Raw genomic sequence first — 21643 nt, forward strand, 5'->3', positions numbered from 1 at the left:
TACTTGGTCCAACTCTCCCTGCCCTATCTCCTTCCCCTCACCCTGAACTGCCCTTCTAATCTATTCCCTCACCTCTACCACTTACCTGTCCCTCCTACCACCTTTCCAATGTGTCTCTTGGCCCTTGCAGCAGTCCCATGTGCCTCCCTTCCCTCAACCTCCAATATCCAGAGCACAATGGGTACCCAGAACTGCCTTTGAGGAGGCTCCTTCTACACAAACCAGATATCCTATGGGCCATCTCATAGCACCTAGACTGTGGACGCCAAGAATCCAGAATTTGGGTTTAGTGTGTTCCACCCCTCTTCATGCTTCTTGACAGGCATTCCACATGAGCCAGGGTGGTGAAGCTGGGGCAGGACATAAAAGGAAACCAGGCACACATCAGTCAGCCAAGTACTCTAGCAATGAACACGCAACTGGGGGGGGGGGGGGGGGGGGGGGGGGGGGGGTGTGTGTGTGTGTGTGTGTGTGTGTGTGTGTGTGTGTGTGTGTGTGTGTGTGTGTGTGTGTGTGTGTGTGTGTGTGTGTGTGTGTGTGTGTGTGTGTGTGTGTGTGTGTGTGTGTGTGTGTGTGTGTGTGTGTGTGTGTGTGTGTGGTTTTTCATCTGTGGCCAAGGTCTTTAGAAGGTGGGCTGGTGCCTTGTAAACCATGAGGGAAATTCCAACATAGGCTTCTGACTGAGCATCACTCAGGATGCAGGGAGGCAGCCTCTGGGCTCCAGCACCCTGCTGGGGACCCGGGCTGGAGGATAGGGAAGGCCAAGGGGCAGAGGAAGGAGGCCAGGGCTTCATGTCTGCCTAGCAGAGGGCTTTACTGTCCTGCAGCAACATCCCACAGCTGGCTCCTCAAGTTCTGGCCAAGACAAAAAGGGGGCACAGGGAAAAAGACAATGCTAGGGCCCTCTTAGAGGGGGAATAGGAGTGGAATGTGGGGGCTTAGGCTTTGATACAAACTCAAGCCTCCTGATGGCTGGGAATGCCCTGAAGGGCCATAGGGCTCTGCCTTTCTGAAATGCCAGGAATTGGAGAAAATGGATAATCCCTGCTCTGGCAGCCAGGGGAGTGCAGCTGGTGTGGGAGGGGAAGTAGAGGTAGAGGAGAGACTCCGCTGTTGGCTGAAGGGCACTGAATACCACATTACCGCTCACCTCTACCTACTGAATACCCTGTGTATGTGCTCCACCCCAGGGAGCTGATCCCTGCAGTAATTTCAAATGGCTTCTAAGAAGAGAGAGGGCCAGCCCTTCCTGATCTCCCCCAGATGGGGCAGGCCGCCCTCCTACTCCTCACAGCACCAAGATGACAAAGACCCAAGACCTAACCCCTGCATGAGCTACTGGAGGGGCTGTGGAGGCAGGAGTTCCAAGAAAGTGAGGCAACAGTCAGGGAAATAAATTAATAAATACAGGGGCCCCATGAGGAGCAGCTGGGAGAGCTGCTTCCCCTCTGAGCATTGATCATTGCTATCCACTCCAAGCATCCCCACAGGTTATAGTGAGTGGAGGAGGGGCTAGTATGGAATAAGGGAGCATTCACTTGGGGCAGGCTTCTGGAATTCAGAGTCTGCGTTCCATGCGACGCTCCACAGCTCGAAGCAGCAGCTCTGAGTATTGCTCTAGCAGGGCCTGTGTTTGCTCAGCTCCCACGGCCCCAGGGCTTCCGGCTGGGCTGGACAGCACTGTCCCAGCCAGGGCCTCTAGCTCCTGCCGTACTGAAGAGAAGGTGTTTCTGAGGAGCTGGGTGATGCGACTTTGCTCCACTGATGGTGTCTTGCAGCTAGCTACCTGCAACAGGACCCAGGAAGTGGGTTGGAGGAACAGTAGAGGGACCTGTAAATGGGTGTATAAAAAGGAGGGAACCCACTTTGGTAGCCCACCCCCAAAGAAGGGATTGCATGCCCAGCTGGGTGTGACTGGGAATTCCATACTCCAAGATCAGCAAGTATGACCAAAGGCTATGGGATAGAGGCAGACTCTGAGGTGATGCCAAAAAAGGAGCTCATCAGATTACGGCACCATCTAAATTTTGTTAGTAACTCCTCTTGCAAGGCATGGCCCTGATGGACTGTCCCCATGTCCAGGGCAACCAAATAGTTTTTGAATATGAAAAGGGATACTAGTAATAATTACACTGGGACAACAGGTATAAACTGGGATAGTCCTGAGCAAACTAGGACATGTGGGCTCTCTACCCTACCTTCTGAGCCAGAAATAACCAATAGGTGCTTGGTTCAAGTGGCCTAGCCTGGTCCCTAACCCCTTGCCTCCTCTGCCCAGGACGTTCTCTATTGCTCCACCTACCCATCAGTAGAAGAGCCTTATTATTATGTTCTAGATACTCAGCTAGCACTCCTGACATGCTCTTTCTCCCCACTGGTGAGTGCCCAATACGTACCAAGTGGTAAAGCTGCACAGCCTGGCGCACACTGCCCTGGAGTTCTGCCACAAGCTGTTCACACTGCTCCAGGCTTACCACTGGTTCTGGAAGAGACAAATACAGCTCTGGCCCAGCAAAGCTGCCCTTTCAGGCCTCCCCACCCTTGGCCGCTCAGAGGAGGACAGGCCTACCCTCCAGCATCATACCCCCTCCACTTGCCCTCAGTTCCTTCCTTTTGCCTCTTCTTTCCCAACACCCTCCCAACACCACACAGAAAATTAAGTCCAAAGGAAAGGGACAGTCCAGAGGCCAGAGGCACTGAGGGGCAAGTGGGTTACAGAGAGATCATGAAGGTTGGCAGGAGTGTCTCACCATCAGGGGTGTGACTTATGGACCGAGACAGGAGCAGACAGGACGAAAAACGCCAGAGGCTGGACGCACAGAAATGGAATGGAGCCAGAGAGCGGCCAACAGAGACGGGAGAGATAGGATGGGGCAGGAGATGAAAGCTGCGGAACTGTGCACACCTGAGGCCTGGCTTAGGGCTGCCCCTGGCCTGGTGCACTCCATAGGGCTGGGAGTCTTCTCAGGGGGTGGGGGCTGCAAATTCTCGGGGTCTTGGAGGAGGCTGCCGACCGGCAAGTGCTGGGCACAAGGGCTGATGGGCCCAGGCTGAACCTGGCACTCTGTCCTAGGCCTGGGAGGGGTACCCTCCCCTAAACAGCTCCGCCTCTCAGATGTACTGTGAGCCTTTCCTAGGCCCACTGGGGAGCCAGGCTGTTCTGCCTCACCAGGGACCCGGCCCTTGGTAACAGGTGAGAATGTGGCCAGGGTAGGACGATCAGGCAGTGGCTTTGGAATGTCCAGGACCAGGTGAGCCCGGCTGGGCAGGGCCAGCTGCCTGAGTGGCGAGACTCGGATGGGGGCAGGAGCCTGAGGTTCGGCCGCCAGGCCCAGGTTCTCCCCAACAGAGATGCTGCGGGATATCTTGGCCATGGAACTGGTGGTGGGGTTCTGGTAGGAGTGGGGCCGAGACAGACGGTCATCAGCCTGGGGTAGGGAACGTAGGCCCTCCTGGGCTTCCATCTCTCGTAAGAGTAATGGGCCTGGTAGAAGAGCCCCACCTACAGAGGAGAGAGAGATATACGCAGGTCATGTGGTAAGGAAGGTGTCCTAGATGCCAAGGCTCAATTCCTGAGGAGCTGCTGTGCCCCGCACATACCCACTAAAGGAGACCCAGTGGCAAGCACAGTAACACATAGGGCTACATCAGGCCCTCCTTCTTCTAGCATGCTCATGTGCTCCACACTCCCCACACCCTGGAACTGAGCCCACCAGGTTCCTCACCCTGTGGTGCCAGACTCTGCACGGACTGGGCTTTCTGGAGTCCACCTAAGGGGCTGGCTGTGGCCACTCTCTTGGAGATCCAGCTGCTGTCCGCATTGACACGGCGTCGTGGCAACAGCACAGGGGCTGCCTGCTGGGGGCCAGGGTTTCCAGGGGAGGGCTCCACCTCTGGGGGTGCTCCTGGAGGATTAGCACCATTGCCTCTCAGCTGCTCACCAGAAGCGTGCGGCACCTGGACTGGCTTCAACATCAGTGCCAGGCTTGAAGAAGATGGGGACGGTTCCCTACAGGGAGGAAATTTGGAAGAAGGCTTAGAGGAGGCTCAGGATTCTTTCCTGCCAAGATGGGGAGACACTCCCATAGCACTAGGGAGGCACTAGGCAAGAAGGCAGGCACAAAGCCAGCCAGGCCAGTTATCCCAAAACTTGGGAGTGCAAATACTGTTGGGTATAGGAAGCTTTGGAGAAAGGAGGGCTACATGCTGCCCCAGGGGCAAGACTGGCCCTACTAGAAGCACTGGGAGATCAGGAAAGCTGGAGATCCTTGTGGCAGAGCAAGAGCTGCTGTGGGGAGAGTACCTGAGTGGGGGCGTCAACACTTGCAAAAGGAATCGTGAAGAGATGCTCTGAGACTCTGTCCTCTCTGGTACCCGGACTGGGCCCCCTGCCAGGGTGACAGAAATCATGAAATGAAGCCAACACTTGTCCCCGATTCTACCCCCTGGAGAAGGCAACCCCAGGGCATGGCCTGCCCTTGGACTCTCCCTCTCAGCCAGGTGGAGGGGAGCAAGGCAGATTGCAGTGGCCATATACTGGCCTTCTGACCACACCTGGAGCAGCCCCATTGGCTAGAGTTTCAAAGTGCTGTTTTAGAAACTGCTCCTGGTCCGGGGTATGGGGGCCGCCTTCCTGCAGCTCGTAGGGGCCAGTGCCTCCCTCGTCTTCCTCTTCTTCCTCATCACCCTCAGCTGGCTCTTCAAGGTCTGAGGAAATGCCATCCACACTCAGGGGCTCCGTGCTCTCAGAGTCTGGATGTGGAGGGGGAGAGAAGCATCATGCTGCACCCATCTGCCAACACAGCCTCCACTCCCACCTCGGTCCACTGGCCTGCATGGTTCTGGCCCTCCCTCAGGAATGCAGCCTCACCTTCATTGGGGTGCTCAGGGCTGGAAAGGCGGCTGCTGCTATAATCCACAGAGCAGGCACTGTCAGGGCTGTGCTTCTCTGAGCCCCTGCTGCCTGGGTACACTCTTCCCAGGGTCCCTCGAGCTGGTGCCTGCACCTGGAACTCACTGCCAGGAAGGCCAGGAGGAGGAAACAAGGCAGTGAGCTGGGGTAAGCAACAGCCCCACTGGACTCCTGCCTTCCTTCTCCCCACCTGTGAGCAGGACTGGGGATGAGGCAGTGGTGACATGGTGGGCTGAGTAGCCTGGGGCCAGCCCTTCGCTCATCAAAAAACACTCAGAGGGATGGGAAGACTGGGGGCTGCATGGCCCCACGGGTCTGGGACAGCAGGATCCTTGCCTGGTATCCAAGGTGGGGCTGTCACTCGGCTCTGGGTAGACAATACCATCTTCGATGGGTGTAGGCTCCAGATCTTGGGGAAAGACCCCTTCCTCTTGGGACAACAACCGGATAATGTGGGGGCAGGAACAGGGTTGAGAAGCCTGAGGCTGAGGGGACTCTTCATTCTGGAAACACACAAAAGGGCATTACTGGAGTTGCTGATGTGACAGAGCATCTGGGAAAGAGGAGGGCGTAGGCAAGGATTTGATGTACACCAAATCTGGGAAAATCTGAATATTCCAACTCTGAGGACAGACACCAGGAAGCCAGGCTGGGCTCCAACTAGTGTTCCTGAGCTTCTAGAACTATATTAGCACTCTGACTGCAAACCTCTATCCACCACTTAATATCATCAGCCCTCCCAGGAACCCAGCCCAAGACAAACACTATACCACACAGGCTAGCCAGCCCCCACCCAGAATTTGCAGTTCAGGTTACCACATGTGCCACAGGGGCAGAATGAACATAGCTGGACCAGTGCTCAGGCTCTAGCTGTTGGCACAAGGCTGGCTAAGGCTACTTAGAGATCTCTAGGGAACTGGGAGAAAGCTGGCTCACCTGGACAGCATGTAAGGTCCCAGGGGTCTGCTGATCATGCTTCCCAGAACCAGGTGGGGCCACGGCCAGAGAGTCCCTGCTAGAGCCTCTAGGGTTTGGAGCCAGTGTCTCCAGCTGCCGCAGGTCCAGCATGGAGCGAACACTCAGCTCCACACCTGACTGAGCCCAGCGCCCCCTTCTTCTGGGTCCTTGGTTGGCTGTAGGAGCTGGATCCAGGAACTCCCCTGTCTCTTGTGCCTGGTGTGGGGCAGGGGTAGGAGAGGAGTAACAGTAACAATCACTCAAGAGTCTTAGCAAACACTCATATATCACTTACTGTGTGCCAGCCACTTTATTTATATTAGCTCATTCAAACCTCACAACCAACTTGTGAAGTAGATACTAATGTTATCCCCATATTTACAGATGGGAAAACTGAAGCACAGTGGGTTTGAGTAACTTGCCCAAGTCCCACAGACAGTAAGCGGCTTGCCTGTAGGCTATAACTCAGGTAGTTTGGCCCAGAGTTCATGCTCTTAGCTTCACTCTATGTCCTGTCTTAGAGTCTCAGTTTTCACCTGGTATCATGGACACCTCAAAGCTAGGAATCTCTAGAAGTCCTCTATTCTGAAAATAGCCCCAGTAAGGACCCCAACCAAGTCCATTCACAGCACCAAGAACAAATCAACAGCCCAGCCTTGAGATGCCTGACCTAGTCAGAACACATCATCCCAGGTAACTGCTGCTGACAATGTAAGGTGGTGGCGCTTGAAATCCCAGCACGAAACAAGTGAGGATGGAGCTGCCTTGGGGCTTGCTCTGAAAGCCTTTACCCTCCTCCTGGCTGCCCTGAAGTACTCAGCCATTGGTCCTCTTACGGCCTTTCCCCTCTCTCTGAAGTTCTGAGCTTACCTCCTAACCTGGGTTTCTTTAGAACTACAGTTTCTCCACTTTTCTGCTCTTTGGATCTTTGACTTTCTCGAACTTTACTTCTAACCGTTTGGCTCAGACACCCCCTTTCTACTCCCTACCTCAGCCTGTTCTTTGTTCAATTTACTCCCAGGCCCCCAGGCAGCTGCATAAGTGGAGTACTTCCCTTAGCAGTGACTAATCCTTGCAGGTGGCTCACTTGGCCCATAGGAAGGAAACACCTAGGCTTCATCATCCCTAACCTGGGACCAGCCCAGCTGCCTGAACTCCCCGCCCAAGGCCCGTCCTTGGACACAAAGGTTGGAGCACGTGGGGAGACCCCACACCCAAATGCCTCACCAAGCCCAGAAAGCCCTGCTTTCACCTTCCTTCACCTCTGTAACTTTGGAAGGGCATTTTAACAATGGTGACTCACACGACTCATCTCCCAGTGGGACAGGCTTCGGGGCAGGGCTGGGCTGGGCACCGAGGCTAGACAGAGACAGGCAGTCAGAGAGAGTGTCTCCTGCCCACCCACCCCACAGCCCCGACCCCACACCAGCCCATACCTTACATGGCCACAATGATGCTCCAGCTTCCTCAGCTCACATTGTTCTTACCACCCCCAGTCCCAGAGAGCATATCCAGCCATTATACCCACTGGTGCCTGTCTAGCCCCAGGCCAGACTTCCACAGACCTGGTTCTTTCTTGGTGCCCTTGGCAAGGATGGGCAGAGCTGGAAGTTCTTCTTCTTCAGTGCCCTCATCTTCTCCCTCCTTGTCACTATCTGAAGAGAGAGCTGGTCCAGAAGAGAGCACTGATGGGGTCTCATGCCTGAGTCCAAGACAGGGAAGGTCATGGGAGAGGAGACTCAATGAGGAAAGAGGACAACGTGATGGGTCTTCATGTGAGAAACAGGAATTGGGGGATATAGAGTTGATGAACGGCAGGTTCAGAGCAAGGAGGAGGAGCAATAAGATGACAGTGAGCAATCTGGACGTCCACCCACTGCTTGCCCATATCCCATACTCTGCTCTCACCGATTGGGTCCAGCTGCCCTTTGGGGAGAGGACGGTCCTTGCTGTTTGACCCCTCGTTGCCGCTGGCGCAGCTCAGCCAGACGCTGCCTCATACTGATGGTCATCTCAGAGCTCAGGCGCCACACAAAGATGCAGCTGGGTAGAGCCACAGAGTTGTGTGAGGGAGGGGGAGGGGGAGGGTAGGACTCCAGGGGTAGCAACACCATTAGTTCCCCTTCTCTGTGGGCTGGCCAGGAGACTAGAGCCACCCTGAAGTGCCAGGTTAGATCCAGCCAAGAAGTACCCCTGTTCACCCCTACATTTCAGAAACATCATACGGTGAAGAGAGGGGAGGGGCAGGGTGTGTTGTGGCAGGGGAAGCATCTGTGCTTCTGCTTACCTGTCCCCCGAAACAGAGATGAGATGTTTGCAGTCATTACTAAATTTCATGCCAGTGACAATCTCTGTGAAGAACAAAGAATATGACCTATAGGCCCCTGAAGTCCCAGCCAAGCTTCTGTCCCAAGAGTGGAGGTCGGGGTTCAGTTGGAAGGGAGGGGCAGGCAGTTCTGATTGGTCCCAAAATCTAAAGGAAGAAAGAGTAAAGTTCCAGCGGTAGAGATTGGGACTATACTCACCTGAGTGGCCAAACATGGTGGCCACGCACTCGCCTGAGGAGAAGTCAAAAATGGAGAGGTTCTTGTCAGAACAGCTGGTGGCAATGTAGATCCCCGAGGGGTCTGTCTGCACCTGAGGAGTGGGACACACAGCTGGAAGAAGACAGGGAGCACCAGTCCTTCTCCACCTAGTACCCTCATCCTCCTACTCTCTAGCCCAGAGCCCATCCTACTGGGCCCTTACCTTAATCAGAGTGCCATCCTCACCCTGGGACCCTTTAAACAGCTTCTTCTGCTTCCCACTGCTGATGTTAAAGATCCTGTAAAGAAACACACTCTCATTCACATGAGGGAGAGGTCACAGTCAAGCACACCCGGGTGGCAGAAATGCCAGAACTCACGCCCAGCCACATTCTCTATGGGAGCCACTCCCCAACACCAAAGGGACTACCACCTCTTAAGTGAGGCGAAGTACTCATTCCATAGGCTCAAGGGGTCACAAAGTCCTAGACAAAAAGGCAGATACAGGGACTGAGGTGCCTAGAGCTGACCCCCTAGGGCATCAAGGAATGTGGTCAGATAGTCTGAAAAAGGGATGCCCACCGAATATTTCGGTCCTGGCAGCCAATAGCTGTGTACTTCCAGCTGGGTTCCACATCCATGTCATAGAGGGTCGTCTTCCGTACCACGTGGTGTGTTCGTGTAAACTGGACTCCATCTCCAGACTGCAGGGGTGGAGCATATGGGAAGATCCCAAGCCCCAATGTATCACGAGGCCCAGAGAGCCCTGCTTTCTCTCTCCACCTCTTGTAATCTCAGGTACAGGAATGGCAGAGATCCCCACTGCCACCCGCTGTGCCATTCAGGGAAACCTCGTCCTCTCACCTTCTGTGCAGTGCGGAAATAGATGCTCTTGTCTGCTCCACAGCTGATCATGCGGACTTGCCCATCGCTGGCTATGGAGGAGAGGGGCCTAGCTGTTCCCACTGCTCTCACCACATGGGGCCAGCCTTTCCTCTGCCTTCCCTCCATATTTCCCCCCCTATCAAGCTACTCTACATGACTGGGACAACCAATTAAATCAGGTTGCTTACTTCCAAACCTAGGCTTTCCTTTATCTTCAGCCAACCTGGATGGCTCAGGGTCCCCTGGACTGAGAGTCTACATTTCACCTGTCTTCCCATCCAGCCCCATACCTCCCAGCAGCTGTCCAACACTCCCCTATGATAGGCACACCCTACTTTCTCACAGAGGCGAGAGGCAGGTGGCAGTGGGGAGGGGGGTAAGGGTGATGTTGGTGGTAGATGGAAGAATGTGTCTCAATTGCCCTGCCCCCACCTGCAAACTTGACAGCAGTGATGGAGGACGAGTGCTCGTCCAATGTCTGCTGTAGGCTATACTCCCGTCCAGCATCCAGCACATGGATCAGCCTGTCCCGGCTCGCTGACGCTAGCAGCTTCAGACCTGGGTTTAGAAGAACTCATCAGCCCACAAGTGCCCAGAGCAGGCCCCTACGTGAGCCTGGCAAAGAGGCCTGTGGTAACTGAGCCCCATGGAGCAGGGATGGAGCTGTTCTCCTCTAAACCTGCAAAGACACCAAATGATTCAAAGGACTTTCAGTCTCACATCCAAGAGCCAGGACAGGTAAGTGGCACTAGCAGGATTGGAGGAGCCCTGTGCCATTCTGGGTTAGGGACCAGGTACCCTCCTGACCTGTGTCTGGCTTAGAGTACTCCAGGCACAGAATTTCCGAGTCATGGGCCTCCACCTTTAGCATCTCACTTAGGGACTGTAGTTCATGCACCCTGCAAAAATGAGGAGAGGGTAGGAGAGGTCACTGCCAGGCTGCTGGAGGAGAGATCCACCCTGCTTCCTCTCCTCCAACCTTTTCCAAAATTTACTCTTATTTATTTTTGAACTTTTAGGCTTAGAGAAAGGTTGCAATGAGTACAGAAGAGTTTCCATATTTCCTTTACCCAGCTGTCCCTAATGTACACATCTTTACATAACCACAGTTCAATGACCAGAACCAGGAAATTTACATTCGTATAATACTATTAATAAAAGGCTTTATTTGAATTTCACCAGTTTTTCCACCACAATGTTCTTTTTCTGAATCCAGGATCCTATCCAATTTGCATTTAGTTGGTATTTCTCTTTAGTCTCCTGTACTCTTGAATAGTTTTTCAGTCTTCCCTCACCCTTCACGACCTTGACACTTTTGAAGAGTACTGATCAATGCAGGTACTCTGTCGCATGTAAAATTTGAGTTTGTCTGATGTTTTCTCATGATTGGTCTGAGTGTATGCATTTTCGGCAAAAATACCACAGAAACAATGCTATGTCATTAGTATATCATATTATGGGCTTCAAATGTTGACATGAAGATGTTAAGCTTGATCATTTGTTTGAGACAGTTTCTGCATTGTAAAGTTATCTTTCCCTTTTACATAAAAAGCTTCCCCAATCTTTTTGAGCCAAACTTTTCTAAAGCTCTGTCCTTGGAGACTTAACTCCCCCAGCCTGTACCATGAGAGGCAGTCAGTACCCACTCCAGGCCTGGCATTACCTGAGTGTGCCCATACGGTCCCCCGAAGCTAGATGCTGTCCATTGGGGCTGATACACACAGAACGGATGCCCACACGGGGATCCATCAGGGACCCATCAGCTTTGTCTCCTCCAGGCAGCTCAGTGTCCAGCAAGGCCTGAGTGTTCCCATCTACATAGATGATCTTAATGAGGTCCTAGTGGAGCAGATGCAGAGAAGAAGTGGATAAGGTAGGTCTGACCCAGTATAACTGCAAGGGGGGAGGATTGCTGGACAAGATAAATCCTTGGCTTGTAGGGCCCAGTCAAGTAAGAGCTGGAAAATCAAGGTCTGTGACCCAGTTCCTAAGAAGGTGTGAAGGCTGAGGGGATGGGAATACTAAGTATGAAGTGGGGACCCTACAGCATCAAGGCTCACATTGCTGAGAATATTTCGGTGCAAGGTGGAGCCATGTACTCCGGAGCTCTCTGTGTTCCACAGGCGGATGGTGTTGTCTGAGGAACAGGTAATGAAGGAACTGGGGGGGAGGCAGGCTTGGTTACTGTCCTTTACTTCTGGGTAGACCTGAAGGGGCAGAGAGAACAAAGTCAGATCTCCAGTTAGGGAGCAGTCCTTTGCCCAGGGAGAAGGGAATGAGATTAAAGGGATAATGCTGGCCAAGACTTAGCCCAGTGTCTGTCACATAGTAAGCAAGCCACAACTATTAGATATTCTTCATAATCATTAAGGAAAAGCACACTAACCAAGCACCTACTATGTTTCAGGGACTCTTCTATGTCTCCCACTTAACATTATTTTATTTAATACTTAGGACAACGAGATGAATCAGGTACATCACTTTACAGCTGAGGAAACTAAAACTCGGTCAAGTTCATTAACTTGTCCAAAATCACTGAGCCGAGGACAACGAAAAGCTAAGAATGGACAGGGGCATATTGGAAGAAGCCTAAGATATATAAGCACTAAAATTCAAGCTCAATCCTTAGGACTCATCTGAAGATAGGCAGAGATACAAGGATGTTGCTAGAGAAACAAGGAGACAGCAGGAACACAGTGTTATACTTGGTGATCCCCACTTTCTGTATTCACAACGGTATCCCAGCAAACCTGGCCAGTCTCAAGCCATCCCAGCCCACATACCTCCACACTCCAGACGCAGGAGGAATGATATAGAGCCGAGTACACTTTGCCCACTTTCTTGGGGTCCCTCACATCCCAAACATAAATGCTGTGGTCGTTGTATACACAAGACAGCCACTGATTGGTGGGATCAAAGGTCAAGGCAATGGTGTCTGGATACCTGGCATTGGCCACTCCAGAGAAGAGGCGACTGTGGGGAAGAGGACAAGCAAACTGGTGAGTGTGAAGCTGATAAAATGAAGGACTGAAAGGAACGAAACAGAAGCTAACCCATGAAGGAAGGAGCGGGGCATGGGGAGCCCTCTCCAGACCTGCAGGTTTAAAAGCAGTTGCCTAAGAAAGACAAAAGCAGCCCCTGAAAGCCATTAACTGGAAGCTGACCTGGCACTAGCTGCTGGGCCATGGTGTTCTCCTGATGAACACAATGTCACAGAACACCAGTGTCAGACAAGGTCACTATGTCCGTGACGGAGCAAAGCAAAAACAAGACTAGTGTCATTGTGTCTGACAGAGATAAAAACAAGATCACTGTGCAAACCACAAAAATAACCAAACACCACCCTTTGCTGTCTATCAGGATTGACTGCTGCCTCTTTACCAATTACAGCTTTAGTCCCACCTTTTAGATAAAAATTATTAGAATGCCTAATTATACAATTGCTCCCAATTCCTGAAAGCATCCTACCAGAGCAAAATTTCAATATCTTGAACCATTTCTAATATCACCTCACACAATACCCTAAATCTTACAATACTCCCACACTTAAAATAGCCCCAACTTACTGAGATACTCCCTGGTTCTCCTTGGTTGCAATAAGTACCAATAAACCCAAATTTATTTGTCTATGGAGGTACTTCTGGTTATCTTTGGGGCACTGATACTCTTCACCTTGTTCCCTGAAGGCTGGGCACAGCATGAGCCTGAGAATGGAGGCAGGGGGCCCACATAGCTCACCTGGCCTCAGTGACACTGGCAATGTCTGTCCCCAAGGCATGGGGCCGGGGCAGGGTGCTGAGAAAGTGCAGGTTAGAGGGGTTGAAGAGGCGCACGGTGCCATCAGCACAGCCACAGAAGATGTAGTCTTGGCTCACAGAGATGCAGTGCGCCACGGTGGTCTGCAGGCAGAAGGGCTCAGGTCAGCACAGGCCACCTGCCAACCCCTCCTCAATAGTCACCTGCCAAGAGGAGAGACCAGCCAAGACAAGGGCAAGCGAAAAGCAGTCCAGCTGCTCTGGCCTGAGCCTCTCAGCTGTTATCTAAAGATGCCCCTCCCTCCAACAGCAGGTGGCCAGAGGGCCCACAGCCGCGTGCCATTTGGGGGATAGGAGTCAGGGACTGTCTTAACGTGCTAGAGTTTTTAGCAAAGAAAACAAAGTAGGAAAAGCCCAGCAAAGAGAAAGAAAGCCCAGCATGAGAAAGCCCAGCACGAGAAAGACAGGAGAGTCTAGGCATCACTTACTATGAAGCTGTCTGTGTTCTGAGCAGAAGAGGAAAGCAGGGGAAAGAAAGACAGAAAGAGAGCAGAGAGAGGCAGTTGTACAGATCTCCATGGGCTGGAACTAGGCCAAGCTCCAGCTCCCTCAAGCTTCTTTCTCCTGGGGTCCCCTCCTGCATGCACGAGGGCCCAGCCCCTGATACAGAGCTACAGGCATCAATTCTCACCCAAGCCAAGATATGCACAGCCCCAATCAACTGGGCCAGGGGTACTTACTCTCAGCTCCACCCACTTATCCAAAAGCCTCCGGTCACTGAACTCGCACAGCAGCCCTGAGGATGTGATGCAGAACGTACTGTCTGCCTTCTTCCCTCGGCCACAGGCCACATCAGTGAACAGGTTGTTCCGTAGCTCCCCCAGCAGCCCTGAGCGGCCCAGCAGGGGCACAGTGGCATTCACCTGTGGAGATACACCATTGTTGCTCACCCATCTACTCCAGAGCCTGCCCCTAGAAACTAGGCCCCCCTTGCTCTTTGAGACTACTTCTCGGTCCTGAGAGCACCTAGCCCATCCAGAACTTCTGTATAGCTGCTGACCAAACAGAGAAGGGCCTTCTAGGAGCAGAGTCTCCTGGGGTGGGCTGAGCAGGTCCTGGCCCTGGTGGCTACTTCCAGCCTCAGCATCTCACCTTTGAGGTCTTACTGTCATCAAGGTACCAGAATTTGATGTGTCGGTTCCCTGCAGTGACAAAGTAGCTGCAATCTTCAGAGAAGGACACCGCTGTCACCCGACTGGACACCTTATTGGAGGCCACCACAATGTTTTTCTGGAGGGAAAGCCAAAGGAAGAATCAAGGTTCTGCCTCTTGGAGCTAAGAAGAAAGAGGCACAGAGGAGAGGAAGGTTAGATAGGATTTGCGTTTGGGGAAAAAAAAGTTTCTTTCCAGGATTTACTGGTCTGAAAAAAAGGGGAGGATGAGACTCCCTTTCTAGAGGAGATAAAGAGATTCATTTCCCCCAGAGGCCCTCAGAGGCATGAACTAGCCCCTTTCTACCAACACGCTTGGCTACAGTTGCTCTTTCCTACTTCAGATCATTTTCTAGAATGAGACTGAGATCAGCAGAGCAGAGTGAAGGGATTCAGGTCAGTATCTTCCTGGTTCCCCAACTGGCCCTCAAACCCTCATGAGGCTGCCAGGCCTGCCCACTCAGCCCACTCACCTTCCAGGCCCAGACGTTGACGATCATGTCATGCTGGTAGCCCACGGAGACAATGTACTTGGCGCTAGGGGAGAAGGCCACGCAAGCCACACCATACTTATGCTCCTGCAGCTCTGCCACCTGGCTACGCTCAGCCACGTCCCAAACTCGCACTGCTGGCATGTGCCCACTCTGCAGGGAGGCAAGAACTGGAAGTGAGGGCCAGAAGCATACAGACCCCCACTAGCCTTTCAGAGTGGGGGCCCTCACCTCCCCAGCTACTGGACACAATCTCTCTAATGACCTTCTGGCCAAGAGTCAAGAGCAGAGTGCTATACAGGACAAAGGTAAAGAGGAAACAATAAATATCTCAGGACGATAGTGATTATTAGGGAAAAAATGTCCCCAGATTTTGTTCAATATCTCTGGGTGAGGGTCCACACCTCTGTATTTGTTCAAAGCTCCTTGAATGATTCTATGGACGGCCAGGGTTGAGAACTACTACCATTCATCCTATTTCTTCCCCCAATGCCTCCCTGTAAGGCTGAGGTGTGCCCAGCAGGGGGCCTCTGGGGATAAGGGATATTTTAAGGCAGTGATTTTCAGAGTGTGCTTCCTAAACCAACAGAATCAGCATGAAGTGGGAACTTGTTAGAAATACAAATGTTGAAGCGCCATCCCAGGCCTATAAAATCGAAAACTCTGGGGTTAGGCCCAGCACTAAGACCTCCAGGTGATTCTGATGCACACTAAAGCTTAAGAACCATTGTTTTAAGGTGTAGCAAACACTAGGATTTGGCTTCTGTTTAGGAAGCCAAAGTGGCAACAGCCCTAACTTGGCCTAGGATTGTAGCTCTCAGGCTGAGGGCAGACCACCCACCCTTTTCAGAGAACTGGAGCCCCCTTTCCTCACTCACCTCTCCGGTGACCAAGTACTTGCCATCAGGGGAGAAAGCAAGGGCAGTGATGGTTTTCCTGCAAGAGATGAGACAGGCCACTGACAGCCTGGCCTAAGCCTGGCTCCCTCGTAGTTCCCTCAAAAGGCAAGACCAGCAGATACCAATGGCACATGTGGCATTTCCCTCTCTGGCTCTGGGGCCCAACCAGGTCCCAGTTCCAAGAGCCACATAGACCCCAGGCTGTGCCCTTGTCATAGTCCCAGGAGAAGGAGGTGCTCCCTGAGGGCCCAGACCCATTTACCTGGAACTGTTGAGGATGTGGTGCTGTTTGTGTTTCCGGGGGTTGAACAGCACGACCACACACCTGGGGAGGTGAGTTGGACAACAGACTTAGCACCAAACCACAGCTCCCCAAGAAGCTCCCAGGCCACCTGGGAATTCCAGTCACAGCAGAGAGGCTCACTTGCCACTGAGGACAAGTGACTGCTTCCTTCTGCAACCTGTTCTTCTGGCTTCATTTCCTTTCCCACTAGGCTTATCTCTGCAGCCCCATGAGAGAGAGTGAAAGGCATCCCTGGAAGCCTATCCCCACCAGGTCCCTAAACACCAGCACCATCTCTCGTCATCCCCACAAAGGGAAGCAGGGACACAGGCCTTACCACAGTTCTCACATATAACCCTCTCACATATAACCCAGGAAGGGGTACAGGAGGGAAGAATACACATGATTTGGACAATGCAAACCATGGGTGTACAGCTGATTCACAGGCTTGGATCCACACGTGTCAAGCATTTGTGCTCCAAGGAGAGGTGAGGACTCTCACATGTGCACTTACTTGTGTACTTGGCAGGAGCCAGCCCCCACACCCTCTACATATCAGATGAGGAAGGGGGTGGGAGGCACAAGGCCAAAATTGCAAAAAGGCTCAGTAAGACTAAGGGGAGTGGCAGAAAGAGCCTGAGAGGGCCTGAGGAAGCCTGTTCAGTGCCTCAGAGCTCCCAGGCCCAGCCCTGAAAATCCCTGGCCCCCGCCCGGCCAGCATGGCTCAGCAGTTGAGCATCAACCTATGATCCAGGAGATCACAGTTCGATTCCTGGTCAAGGCACATGCCCAGGTTGCAGGCTCAATCCCCAGTAGGGGGCGTGCAGGAGGCAGCCAGTCAATGACTCATCATTGATGTTTCTCTTTCTCCCTCTCCTTTCCTCTCTTTGAAATCAATAAAGACATTTTTTTTTTTTTTAATTTAAAAAAAAAAGAAAATCCCTGGCCCCAAGGAACCTGAAAAGGATCCTCCAGATTGCTAGAAAACAATCAGGGACTCCACCTGCCATAAACAGAGAAGGATGGCAGTACCCTCTCCATGAGGTGGCAAGGCCAGGCAGGATCAGATTCAGAGTGACTTTCCAGAGGCAACTCCAGGGAGGAGGCTAGATGGTATGAGTTAGGGGCAAGAAGCTGGAAGCCATAGCTAGGTAGTGTTCTCCTTTAGGCTCCTTGGTTGTCAGCAGGCCTAGGCTGTTGTCCCTTCTGCCTCCACTTCATCAGCACTGTAACGAGCTGACAGGAGCAAGCCTGGGCCTGCTGCACCAGGTAAGGGCATGGGGAGAGAATGAGCAGAAAGCAACATCCCCCAGACCCAGACTTCTTTAGTAGGAAACCCGCTGTGGCCCCCACACCTGAACCTCACGTTTGCTAGAAACTTGAAGCAAAGGTGGATAGACGCTGCAAGTGAGGGTTTAGCATCTTAGGCTCAATAAACCACTTCAATATGCAAATTCCACAGGCAATCTCTGGGAATGCTGGGATCTCCGAGGTGCACCAGATATACCCAGAACTACCAGGGTGATCAACAGTCTTGGAATTCTTGAGTCATATCCCCTTCTCTAACCACACCCCTCAAATCCTTCCTCACTGTTTTCTTTCTCCTTCTCTCCCCATCTCCTAATCTTTTCTTGTTCCCCTTTCCTCACTCCTCTTTTTATACCAAATTGAAGTCTCCTGTTTCCCTTCCAGAATGTGATGTTAAGAGGATTTTTAAAAAATTATTTCTTTTTATCCTCACCAGAGGATATGTGGGTTTTTTGTGTGTGTGTTTTTATCACTTTTTAGAGCGAGAGAGAGAGAGAGAGAGAGAGAAAGAGAAACATTGGTGAGAAATATAGATGAGTTGCCTACCATACACACCCCAACTAGGGATCCATTCCACAACCTAAGTATGTGCCCTGACTAGGAATCAAACCCACAACCATTTGGTGTATGGGATGATGCTCTAATCAACTGAGCCACCCAGCCAGGGCTATTTCTTCTTCTTCTTCTTTTTTTTTTTTAAGAAAAAAAAATCACATATTTATTTTCATTAACCTTTAACTAACATTTAGCATTTCCTTCTATTTTTTTCAATTACAGTTGAAACACATTATTATATTAGGTTCAGGTGTATACCCCAGTGATTAGACATTATATAACTTACTAAGTAATCATCCCGATAAATCTCATACCCATCTGACACCATACATAGTTATTAGAATATTATTGACTATATTCCCTATGCTGTACTTTACATACCTTTGACAATTCTACAACTACCAATTTGTACTTCTTAATCCCTTCACATTTTCTCCCATCCTCCAACACCAGATCTCATCTAGCAACCATCAAAATGTTCTCTGTGTCTATGTGTCTGTTTCTGTTCTGCTTGTCTGTTTATTTTGTTTTTCACATTCAATTGTTGATAGATATGTATTTATTGCCATTTTATTGTTCTTTTTTTTTTTTATGGTTTTTTCCTTCTTAAAAAAGACCCTTTAACATTACATGTAAATTTGGTGGTGATGAACTCCTTTAGTATTTTCTTGTCTGGGAAGCTCTTTATATGTCCTTCGATTCTAAATGATAGCTTTGCTGGGTAGTGTAGTCGTGGTTGTAGGTCCTTGCTTTTCATCACTTTGAATATTTCTTGCCAATCCCTTCTGTCCTGCGAAGTTTCTGTTGAAAAATCAGCTGACAGGCTTATGGGAGCTCCCTTCTGGGTAACTGCTTTTCTATTGCTGCTTTTAAGATTCTGTCATTAACCTTCTGCATTTTACTGATGATGTGCCTTGGTGTGGGCCTTTTGGGGTTCATCTTGTTTGGGACTCTCTGCAATTCCTGGACTTGTATATCTATTTCCTTCACCAATGTTAGAGAAGTTTTCTGCCTTTATTTTTTCAAATAGGTTTTCGATTTCTTGCTCTCTCTCCTCTCCTCTCCTTCCAGTATCCCCATGATGTGAATGCTGGTATGCTTGAAGTTACCTCAAGGTTCCTTACACTATCCTAATGTTTTTGGATTGTTTTCTTTTTGCTGTTTTGATTAGGTGTTTTATGCTTCCTTATATTCCAAATCACTGTTTTGTTTCTTGGCTTCATCTACTCTACTGTTGCTTCCCTGTAAACTATTCTTCATTTCAGTTAGTGTATCCTTCATTTTTGACTGGTTCTTTTTTTATGGTTCCATGTCCTTTCTTATGCTGTTGAAGTGCTTGCTCTCTAAGTTCATCTACTCTTCCCCTAAGTTCATTGAGCATCCTTATAACCAGTGTTTTGAACTCTGCATCTAGTAGATTGCTTGTCTCCATTTTATTTAGTTCTTTTTCTGGAGTTTTGTTCTGTTTTTTTCATTTGGGACATGTTTCTTTGTCTCCTCATTTCTATGTATTAGGCCTCCCTGTGTTTCTATGTATTAGGCAGAGCTGCTACGTCTCCCAGGCTTGGTAGAGTGGCCTTATGTACTAGGTATTCTGAAGGGTCCAGCAGCACAGCCTCCCCATTCATCCAAACTGGGCACTCAAGGTGTGCCCCCCATTGTGTGAGCTGTGTACACTCTCCTTTTCTAGTTGATCCTTGATTGCTGTTGACACACCAATAGGAGGGATATACCCCTAGGCTGCTCATCTACAAGGACTGGCTGTGACCACCAACCACTGTGGAGGAACAGCTGTGCAGGTGCCCACCCCACAGAGCAGGACTTATTTCATCAGGGCTCTGGTGGCTACTGATTCTACTCCTTGAGTGTGTTGCTTATGGAGATGGTTGGGTGGTGCTTTGACATGGTCTGAAGCTGTTCACTGGGTGGACTGGCTCTGGAGCCTCCTGGGAGGTATAGGACGAGGTCAGCGGCTACCTGTATTCTACCCAGGGCCAGCCATCATAATGAGCTATAAAGTGATCTGCAGATGGCTGCTACTTATGCTAGGCTTGGAGGTAACCAGACAAACCCAAGCTGTAAATCAAGGCCAGCTGCTGCTACTGCCAGGCCTGGGGCCACCTAGTGAGAGGTATGGGACCAGCTGAGGCCAGATACTGCTTGTTTGAGAAATTTTAAGAAAATCTGAAGCATAAGGCAAGACAGGCCATTTGTATAGAAAAACCACTGGAAACAGCTTGGGTAGGTCCACAAGTTGGATGAGGTAGAGCCTCAGGGAATCAACAGGGTGGAGTAAACAGTGTGAGCCAGTTTGATGGAGCCTCAAGATATGGTGTCTGCCTGCTGGCTCTGTTGGGGGAAGGCTCAGAAAAGGAACAATGCTGGCCTATGCCAGCACTTCTGTTTGGGAGAAAGCTGCCCCTCCATATCTTGCTCTGATGCCAGAAACTTCAGTTCCTCCCTTTACATCTCTGGTGTCTTTCAAGCTGCTGTCCCAGTGCTGGAGCTCAGGGGGAATAAGTCTGAGTAAGTCTGTGTGTGGGCCCTTTAAGAGGAACTGCCTCGGGCTCCAGCAGCCCTGTCTCACTCAGCCTCAATACTTGCTGGTTTTCACAGCCAGAAGTTATGGGACTTCTCTTCCTGGCCTGGAACCCTGGGCTGGGAGGCCTGGTATGCAGCTGGGACCTCTCGCTCCTCAGGGGGGACCCTGCAGCCAAGATATCCCTCCTGATTTTTATCCATCACATGTGGGTGTGGGACCAGCGTGTTCTGTATCTCCACCCCTCCTACCAGTTTCAATATGGCCTCTTCTTTAATTTCCTACTTATAGGATTTCCATTCAGCTAGATTTCAGATGGTTCTGAATTATAGTTGTTCTGTAGTGTAGTTGTAATTTTGGTGTCAGGAGAGTTTTTAAACATATTACAAAAATTGGATGGCTTTGGAAGCTCTGTGCCCCATCACTCTCTCTCCCCTCTCCCAAAACACACACATACACATACACACACACACCCCTCTGATCTTACCGAGTCACTCTTTACTGATAATTCCTGGAAGCTTCTAAAACCAAACCCCTTTAAGTGCCCTGAAGGCCCTGGGCATTGTGACCCCTGCCCACCCTCCAGCCTCACCCTGAACTGTGCTCCAACCACATTTTTTCACTCCCTTTAACTTGCTATGCTCCTCCCACTACAGGACCTTTGAAGAAGCCACTTCCCTTGTCTAGAACATTCTTCTCTCTCTTTTCCAACAAGTTAACTCTTAGTCCTCTATTGGAGCTCAGGGTATATGGCCTTGTATATGCTGTCATGACACAGTGTATCAACCTTTTGTGACATTTATCATAGCTGCAATTTTACATTTGGTTTTTATTATCTTACCCATTAGACTGTGCATTCCATGAGGGTGGGAACTGAGTCTGGTTTTGCTCACTGTTTTGATCCCTGGGCTTAGCAGAATCTAGCCCATTGCAGTTATTCAAGAACCACTTACTGAAAGAATGAATGCCTAGCTTGGTTCCGTGGGGCATCAGCTCTCCTCCTGACTCCATGCCTCACCTATCTTCTATGGAAGGAGGGACTGAGGACCTCTGGATCCTCAGAGGCAGTGTGGGGCAATAGGGACATTGTGAGTTTGAAGTCAGAGACCAAGGTTTGAGTCCTTGTTCTGCCATGTACACCTCTGTGACCCTGGGTAAGTCACAAGCCTGTTTTCTTATCTATAAAAAAGGAGACACCTGGATCTAGCTAATAGGACTTCTGTGAACATTAAATGATTTTTCTGATACACAGTAGCAGCCAAACAAACGGCAAATCTTAATATTACTACTCCTGGTACACAGAAATGAAACTGAAATGGGGCT

General features: G+C 50.8%; 1 protein-coding gene across 1 annotated transcript in view; it reads right to left on the reverse strand.

The window, feature by feature from the left end:
• Positions 1-590: 590 nt before the first annotated feature.
• MAPKBP1 (mitogen-activated protein kinase binding protein 1) overlaps positions 591-21643 on the reverse strand; it is a 59230-nt gene continuing 38177 nt past the window's right edge. Inside the window, exons 4-31 of the mRNA XM_016212334.2 lie at positions 15898-15960; positions 15615-15672; positions 14719-14889; positions 14187-14324; positions 13775-13957; positions 13018-13178; positions 12063-12252; positions 11340-11486; positions 10943-11118; positions 10087-10178; positions 9712-9837; positions 9259-9329; positions 8977-9098; positions 8618-8693; positions 8395-8506; positions 8157-8220; positions 7778-7912; positions 7435-7571; positions 7173-7228; positions 5849-6085; positions 5249-5415; positions 4871-5016; positions 4555-4752; positions 4304-4388; positions 3726-4009; positions 2906-3502; positions 2397-2482; positions 591-1786 (exon numbers count right to left, since the gene is read on the reverse strand). Of these exons, the coding sequence (XP_016067820.2) occupies positions 1559-1786; positions 2397-2482; positions 2906-3502; positions 3726-4009; positions 4304-4388; positions 4555-4752; positions 4871-5016; positions 5249-5415; positions 5849-6085; positions 7173-7228; positions 7435-7571; positions 7778-7912; positions 8157-8220; positions 8395-8506; positions 8618-8693; positions 8977-9098; positions 9259-9329; positions 9712-9837; positions 10087-10178; positions 10943-11118; positions 11340-11486; positions 12063-12252; positions 13018-13178; positions 13775-13957; positions 14187-14324; positions 14719-14889; positions 15615-15672; positions 15898-15960 (4306 nt within the window). The 3' untranslated portion in view covers positions 591-1558. The remainder of the gene's footprint in view (positions 1787-2396; positions 2483-2905; positions 3503-3725; positions 4010-4303; positions 4389-4554; positions 4753-4870; positions 5017-5248; positions 5416-5848; positions 6086-7172; positions 7229-7434; positions 7572-7777; positions 7913-8156; positions 8221-8394; positions 8507-8617; positions 8694-8976; positions 9099-9258; positions 9330-9711; positions 9838-10086; positions 10179-10942; positions 11119-11339; positions 11487-12062; positions 12253-13017; positions 13179-13774; positions 13958-14186; positions 14325-14718; positions 14890-15614; positions 15673-15897; positions 15961-21643) is intronic.

Source organism: Miniopterus natalensis, chromosome 1 (genome assembly GCF_054644295.1).
Source record: "Miniopterus natalensis isolate mMinNat1 chromosome 1, mMinNat1.hap1, whole genome shotgun sequence".
Classification (NCBI taxonomy): Eukaryota; Metazoa; Chordata; class Mammalia; order Chiroptera; family Miniopteridae; genus Miniopterus; species Miniopterus natalensis.